This window comes from Miscanthus floridulus, unplaced genomic scaffold (genome assembly GCF_019320115.1).
Source record: "Miscanthus floridulus cultivar M001 unplaced genomic scaffold, ASM1932011v1 fs_877_1_2, whole genome shotgun sequence".
NCBI classification, from domain to species: domain Eukaryota; kingdom Viridiplantae; phylum Streptophyta; class Magnoliopsida; order Poales; family Poaceae; genus Miscanthus; species Miscanthus floridulus.
In genome coordinates, this window is record NW_027097387.1 from 39,081 (window position 1) to 46,361 (window position 7,281).

The 7,281-nt window shown below is 48.8% G+C and overlaps 3 protein-coding genes across 3 annotated transcripts; 2 read left to right on the forward strand and 1 right to left on the reverse strand.

Moving 5' to 3' along the window:
• The first annotated feature begins 135 nt into the window (after window positions 1-135).
• LOC136533397 (protein FAR1-RELATED SEQUENCE 5-like) lies at window positions 136-1,001 on the forward strand. Its single transcript, XM_066525955.1, has 2 exons — window positions 136-906; window positions 990-1,001. Exons 1-2 carry the CDS (start codon window positions 136-138, stop codon window positions 999-1,001), a joined length of 783 nt encoding a protein of 260 aa, XP_066382052.1.
• Window positions 1,002-1,269: 268 nt separating this feature from the next.
• Window positions 1,270-2,136, forward strand: LOC136533402 (protein FAR-RED ELONGATED HYPOCOTYL 3-like). Its single transcript, XM_066525958.1, has 2 exons — window positions 1,270-1,604; window positions 1,692-2,136. The coding sequence occupies exons 1-2, from the start codon at window positions 1,270-1,272 to the stop codon at window positions 2,134-2,136; spliced, it is 780 nt and encodes a 259-aa protein (XP_066382055.1).
• Window positions 2,137-5,710: 3,574 nt separating this feature from the next.
• On the reverse strand, window positions 5,711-7,004 carry LOC136533399 (uncharacterized). The gene is made up of 2 exons (XM_066525956.1): window positions 6,672-7,004; window positions 5,711-6,575 (listed from the first exon to the last, which is right to left on the reverse strand). Exon 2 carries the CDS (start codon window positions 6,474-6,476, stop codon window positions 6,099-6,101), a length of 378 nt encoding a protein of 125 aa, XP_066382053.1. The 5' UTR covers window positions 6,477-6,575; window positions 6,672-7,004; the 3' UTR covers window positions 5,711-6,098.
• Between the last annotated feature and the right edge of the window lie 277 nt (window positions 7,005-7,281).

The window sequence follows — 7,281 nt, forward strand, 5'->3', positions numbered from 1 at the left end:
CTCCTGTTGGTACGTGAGTGTACCATGGATTCGTTCATGGTTGTTTCGATAGTGAGATGCTTGTAACCAATTTGTAACAGATCAGTCTGTAGGCGAAGGCACGTTAAGAGGCCGTGAGTCTGCGCCGCCGCTGCCATGGAGTCCGGCGCGCGTGACGTTCCCGCTGATGTTGTCGTCGCCGTTGATGCTGTCATCGTCGAAGATCCCGTCTCCATCGAGGCTGCCGCCATGGATCATGTCGCTGATGCCGTTGGAGCAAGTGATCCCGTTTCTGCAGATGAACTGGAACATCCTAGCACACCACGGTCAAGTTCCAAAGAAAATTTGAATCCAAGGATTGGAATGATCTTTGATACACTCACAGATGTGGAGGATTTCTACAAGTCATATACACATGAAGCTGGTTTCTCAGTTCGTGTTGGTCAGCACAAGAAGCAAAATGACGAAATATTATTCAAGAGGTATTGTTGTTCAAGGGAAGGGTATAGAAAGGAGAACGTAACAAATGTTAGTGATGATTCTGGGAAGAAAAGAAAGTCACATAATATCATGGAAACTAGATGTGGTTGTGAGGCACATATTGTCGTGAAGCTTGGCAGCGACAAGAAGTATCGAATAGCTTCAATGGTTGAGAAACATAGTCATGGTTTTGTGTCGCCAGATAAGAGGCATTTGCTAAGATCCAACCGTAATATCAGTGAGAGGGCAAAGAGTGCTTTGTTCAATTGTCATAAGGCTAGCATTGGCACCTCACAGGCATATCGACTTCTCCATGTCAGTGAGGGTGGGTTTCAGAATGTTGGGTGCACACTGATGGATTTGAAAAACTATTACCGTGATCTCAGAACCAAAATTAAGGATGCAGATGCACAAATGTTTGTGGCACAACTTGAGCGAAAGAAGGAAGTAAATCCAGCCATCTTTTACGAGTTTATGGTGGATGAACAAGGACGACTTGTTCGTGTATTTTGGGCGGATGCTTTATGCAGGAAAAACTATAGTGTTTTCGGTGATGTGGTTTCGGTAGATGCAACATATACCACCAACCAGTATAACATGAAATTTGTGCCATTCACTGGTGTCAATCATCACTTGCAAAGTGTTTTCCTTGGGGCAGCATTCTTAGCAGATGAAAAGATCGAGTCATATGTATGGTTGTTTAACACCTTTCTTAAGGCTATGGGTGGAGTAGCACCTCATCTAATCACAACTGATGAAGATGCGAGCATGAAAGCCGACAATGCAAGTCTACACACCACTCCTAAATTGATGACACCATGGGCCATAGAGAAGCAATGTAGTGTGATATATACACATAAAGTTTTCACTAAATTTCAGGAACAAATCTTAGCTGCAAGAGACCATTGCATTATTCAAGGTATTTCAGAGAGTGAAGATCTAAAATGTTTCACCCTCAGCAGCCAAACTGGAAAAGACCGAGTTGTTCAAATGAACAAGTCAAACATGTTTGGTAGGTGTTCCTGTAAATTATACGAGTCTTATGGCATCCCATGTCGTCATATCATACAAGTGCTTAGAGCTGAGAAGCAAAGTGAGATACCATCGTTATATATTATGACGCGATGGGAGAAAAGATGTAAAAGGTGTGTACTTTATTTTTTTTCTCCTTCTCTGTTTACCTATATTTTATGTTTTGTACAATAGTCTTGATCAGATATTTAATTTTACAGGGAACTATTCATTGATGAGGAAGGTAACCTACTAGATGAAAAGCCTAAAGATCCTATGGAGGTGGCCTTGTGGAAAAAGATTTCAGATTCACGCAACAAGTTTGAAGATCTTATTCAAATGGCCAAGAACTCCGAAGAAGGGATGGACTTTTTATATTCTAGTTTATCCAACCTAGTCGAGCCTCTCCAAAAGATCACACCTGCTTTGAGAGTTGAAAAACAGGATGAATATGAATCTTTCCTTGGTAGTAAAATTCCAAAAGTGGTCGATATACATCCACCAAATGATGTCAACTCGAGAGGGAGATCCAAAAGAATTAAGAAGAGCAAGGAGACGAAGGAGAAGAAAGCTGGAAGTAAGGGTAAAGGTAATCGGACGTGTCGAAAATGTAAGCAACAAGGGGATCATGATGCACGCAATTGCCCAAACAATATTGTTGGCTGATATTTCAATTGAACAATGTACTATTGTGCGGCGCCAGGCATGGAATGCTTCTTGAAAACACTTTTAGTTAATTGCAATGTACTTGCTTGTCAAATTTGAGATGTCAATTTGCTCCTTTTTTTATTCCAGTTCGACTCTACCTTCAGTTTGATCATCTGGCCGAAGCCATAGTTCACAATGTATATGCACAATATAATAGTTTATTTTCAATTCTGTGACTCCACTGAACTGGAATCAAGTTCTTGCATGAAACTGAACTGAACTGCATTTCACAATGCATCCTAACTGAACAGCATACACATCGCATAAAAAATAGCTTGACAAACTTCAGAAGAACCACTATTTGGTTTCCAATAATTCCTACTACAACAGACAGTAGCAGCTAGATGTCCGTGCTGATGCTTGGCTTCACTACTGCTATGTTCTTCAGTGCCTTTTCTCATTGTCTTCAGTACCCGGCTACAACAGACAGTAGCAAACTAGCAACAGACTGCTATGTTCTTCAGTGCCTTTTCTCATTGGCTTCAGAACTAACATGTCGAGCCAGCTGGGCGGAGACGCAGCCGCGGGGGTGAGCTGCGACGGCGAGAGGCGCAGTTCGGCGGCCCGGCAACGGCGTCGAGGCAGCTGGGCGAGGCCGCGGCCGCGGTGGTGAGGTGCGACGGCTGAGAGCCGCAGCTCGGCGGGCCGGCAACGGCGTCGATCCGGCTCGGCAGGGCGACGGGTGCGGCCAGCCGCGCATGGAAGGGCGGCGGCGGCGGAGAAAGGCGAGGCGGAGGGCGGGCCGCTCACGCGGCGGGATCTCGCCTGCGACCGAAGGACCTGGATGCGCCGGCGGCGGCCAGATGGAAGGACGCGCGATCCGCGGCTCTTACGCGAATCGACGCGCTGCCAGCCGGAACGACGGACCAGGCTCCTGTTTGCGCTGGGGGGTTTTCGCAAAACAACGCAACTCGTGTGCTAATTGCGGGCGTTTAATTGCAAAACGCGCCCACCTCTATCTGAAGCCATCGGATGCATATCCAGCGGTCCAGATTGATGGTTTCTAAAGTTTGCACATAAGCTTGGTTTCCACCTGATCCGTTGCCATTATGGAAAGTTCTGATGACTCCAAAATTTCCATTTTTTAGACGAACGAGCACTCGAATTGTACTGGATTGTTCTGTGGCGGCCGAGGGATAAGATAAGAATGTTATCAGGTTCCCGAGCTTTCAACTTTGTCTTTGATTCCCTGGAGCACTGATTGATTCTCAGTAGTGGCCACGATACAGATCGAGATAAATCGCAAGGAGAGAGAGAGAGAGAGAGAGAGAGAGAGAGAGAGACTGACAAGTGGGGACAGTGACCGTCTCACCGGTGACCTCATCATTTTCTTACAAGGAGCTTCGCTGATCCCTCATAATCCATACAGATTTGAATCAGCTCCCTCGCTCATTTTATGGCTGATGTGGCAAACATTGAGTACAAACCGAGGGTACTATATATACAGACCACAAAATACAGTAGAACGAAAAAGCATCGCGTAATGTACATATCTACAATATATACACATGATAACTAGTACAGTAGTACAAAAATACAAGCTCTGCCTGAAGCATGCATCTGAGCGATCCATCCATGACCATGGCTTCATCATCCGGCAACGAAGAGAGCAAAGAAGCCACGGGCGGTGGTGGCGACGGCTGCCGCGACGGCCGAAGGCATGACCGTCGCCACCTTCCACGCGAAGGCCACGGTGAGCAGCGTGGTGAGCGGCCACACCGCGCGCCTCGCCCGCTCGAGCGCCGGGGAACCGGGGGCCGCACGCTCGTAGTCGCGGAGGCAGCGGAAAAGGAGACTGATAGATACTGTAAATACAAATGATAAGCAGTTCAAGCGGGCCATATATCTTTATTTAGAGAGACCTCTTAGAAATATTCACTCGGTATATCCACCATGCTCCCAACATTGCGGTGGTCACTCCAAACAACCTCAAAACTAGGCTAAACAACACATGAGCTGGTACATGTACCCCCATTTTCATCTCGAACAGGAAATTCGTCAAATACCAATAGTCCACTCCAACTGTCCAACACCAACACCACACTACCGCACCGGACCAGCACAGGCCACCAACACCTCAATTCTTAGCTACAACAAAGCATCACATTATTTCGCTTACAAAGCAACACGGCGAGGAGCTGTGAGAGGTGGAGCGGAACCAACGAGGTCGACAAGCGATGTCGCATGTCTGTGCGATAGGGGTACTGCCTCGCGCGTCGCACACCGCTACCAAAAACAGAGCGGCCCCGAACTCTAGAAGACATCGATCGATGCCCTGGGGTTTTGCCTTTGGTGACTAGGACCACGACTGCTCCTCCGGCCACCGTCCAGAACACGCAGATGCGAGTGACCCCCAATCTCCACATATATTGAGCAAGAAAGACGGAATAGCAGACTCGGCTTTTCTGGTGATCGCGTTACCGAGCCTAGAGGCGATTTTTCTTGGAAAACACTAGAACGGAATATATAGAAGGTTTTATGGGAGAAATTTCAATATTTGACATCCAGTTCGCAAACCTCACAAGATTTAACATTCAACTCGCCTGTCTTTCATAATTTGAATGGGACTGCAAATTGCTTCGATCCAAGAGATTTCATCCATCTACTCTAATTTTCCTTTTCCTGTAATGTCTTCACCTCTCCCCAGCCACCTAAAAGGACGAACCTACCCCTGGCCTAATAGAACATGTCGACTCCCTTTTGCTTCCTTCTATCGTTACTGTAGACTGCGGTACGGTGCGTTGCGGCGGCTGGGCAGGGCTAGGCCTTGTAGGCCCAAAACCCCGTGGGGCGTTGAGGCCGAAACTACACTTTGGGAATCTCAAGCTGGACCCGGGCTGCAGCCCCAACCCGGGGCCCAGATCTGTCCCTGCCTCGGATCCTCCGTTGTCGTCACCATTCACCAGATCCTCTAAAAAAAAAAAAAAAAGCACCAACGTCAGCTCTTTCGCACCGACACCCGACCAGTCACCAAATGCATGGTCTCAAATCTCGCCGCGGGCGGTGGAAGCTTTCTAACCGCAATTGATGATGAACCGAAGATGTTGCCCATACCGTGAAGTCATGCATGGCAGCGTTGCCGAAGTATCAGCGCGGTAGCTGGCCTGTGACTTTAGGCGATCCCTATTCCCATGCTGCGGATCCATGGCATAGTATTAAGTTTTAGTAACACCGGCACCTAGACCGGAGATTAGAGTGACATTTTCTTTTTATCTGAAAGTGACATAACAACATTAATAGCGTCCATGAAGTTGACGCAGATGGTGAGCAGGGATGGAGGCATGGAGCAGAGTGGTTATTAGTGGTGCGGCGGCAGAGTGGTTACAGCTGATACAGAACTCACTATGCATACATACAACAGAGTGGTTATTAGTGGTGAGTGGTGACTGGTTCTCGGTTAGTCAGTCTGGACATGATGAAGTTCGCTATATTTCCAGCAAGTTCATTACGCTTTCTACAAATCAGCAGCAAGTCCGTTTAATTACACAGCTGACATCATATACGGAGTATATAACGTCATATACAATCAGGGTACTACGGAACAGAGGAGTGTATATACATTTATTTATTTACAAACAGGGCACTACATACGTATACAGAGCAGCAAATATACCAGTAGTAGTAGTACTTAGTGCCCTGTATACAATACAAGCACTAGCCGTCCAGGGATAAAAAAGGAAGCAGGGGAGGAACAACCAGGAACACTAGAGTACTTGTACACAGCACAGATCGAGCACGAGCAGACCAAAGCTCGTCTACACTGACACGCATACCACTACGACTCCGAAGGCTTCAGGTTGAGCCCTGCACAAGCAGAGCAAAAAGCCGACCGGACGGCGTGCGACCGTGGAGCCACCGCCCACCGCAGCGACGGCCGGCACCTGACTCCAGAATGGTCCGAGATCCAACCGTGGCCTCAGTCAGACGGCGGGGACGAAGAGCGCGAAGAAGCCACCGGCGGTGGTGGCCACGGCGAGGCCCCACACGACGGCGGCCGCGACGGGCGAAGGCATCACGGCGGCCACCTTCCAGGCGAAGGCGACCGTGAGCAGCGTGGTGAGCGGCCACACGGCGCGCCTCGCCCGCGCCCTGGCCGGCGACCCGGGGGGCGCGCGCTCGTACTCGCGGAGCGCGCCGAAGAGGAGGAGCAGGGTGAGGTACGAACCGGCCACGAAGGCGACGGCCGCGGCGTCGTCCCTGGCGCGGTAGATGGCGAGGACGGAGTTGACGGTGAGCACGCCGAAGCCCGCTCCGGCGACCCAGGTGATGTGCCCGTGGTCGCGGTTGTTGGCCGCCATGGCCAGTGGTGGAGGTGGTGGTGTGGGGGCGCGTGGCAGTGTGAGAGATGGTGGTGGGAGCTGGGAGCCTTATCCGTCGACGAACGCGACTACTCCTCCCTACAGTAGTAGTGAACGTGTGAAACCAGCTGTCCAGCAGCCGGTTGTGTATACATATTGGAAAAAAATTGGGTGGGCGATGGACCCATCGCGCACCTAGGACTTGAAGCCGGAAACTTCGCCGCGATTACGGTCTTCAAAACCCTGTCCATGGAACCACTGTGGGAAACAGCAGAAGCAGCTGCAGCACGCAGAGAGGCAGAGACTTCTAGGGACGGCCGCTGAAATGAGGAGACAAGGGTAGCAGAGCGCGTGTACGGTGTACCCAGGAGCCAGGAGCCAGGACCCAGCCCAGCCAGCCACAGCCCACAGGCAGGGTCGGGGATGCTGCGAAGCGTCAAGCCTGAGGGCCACGCATGATAACCGTACAGTTTGGGTACAGTGGGTCTGTTCGTTTGACTTTCGAGCCATACTATTTCAGCGATATTTTTCTTAAAAAAAATCAGTAAACAGTACTTTTAGCTATAGTTTTTCAGAAAAACGAACAAGGTCAGTGTTTTCTCACAGTAAATCAGCAAACAATACTTTTTTAGCTTGACTTTTGAGGACAGTTCCATTCTTTATCTCAAGAACGATGTTTGGAGAATTATTTGATTCTTTTAGAAAATATAATAAGAATTTATTATTCTTTTGAGAAGGATGAAATATAGTACTATATAGTGCAATTTGTGCAATTATACTATTTACTAAAGTACAGTATATATGG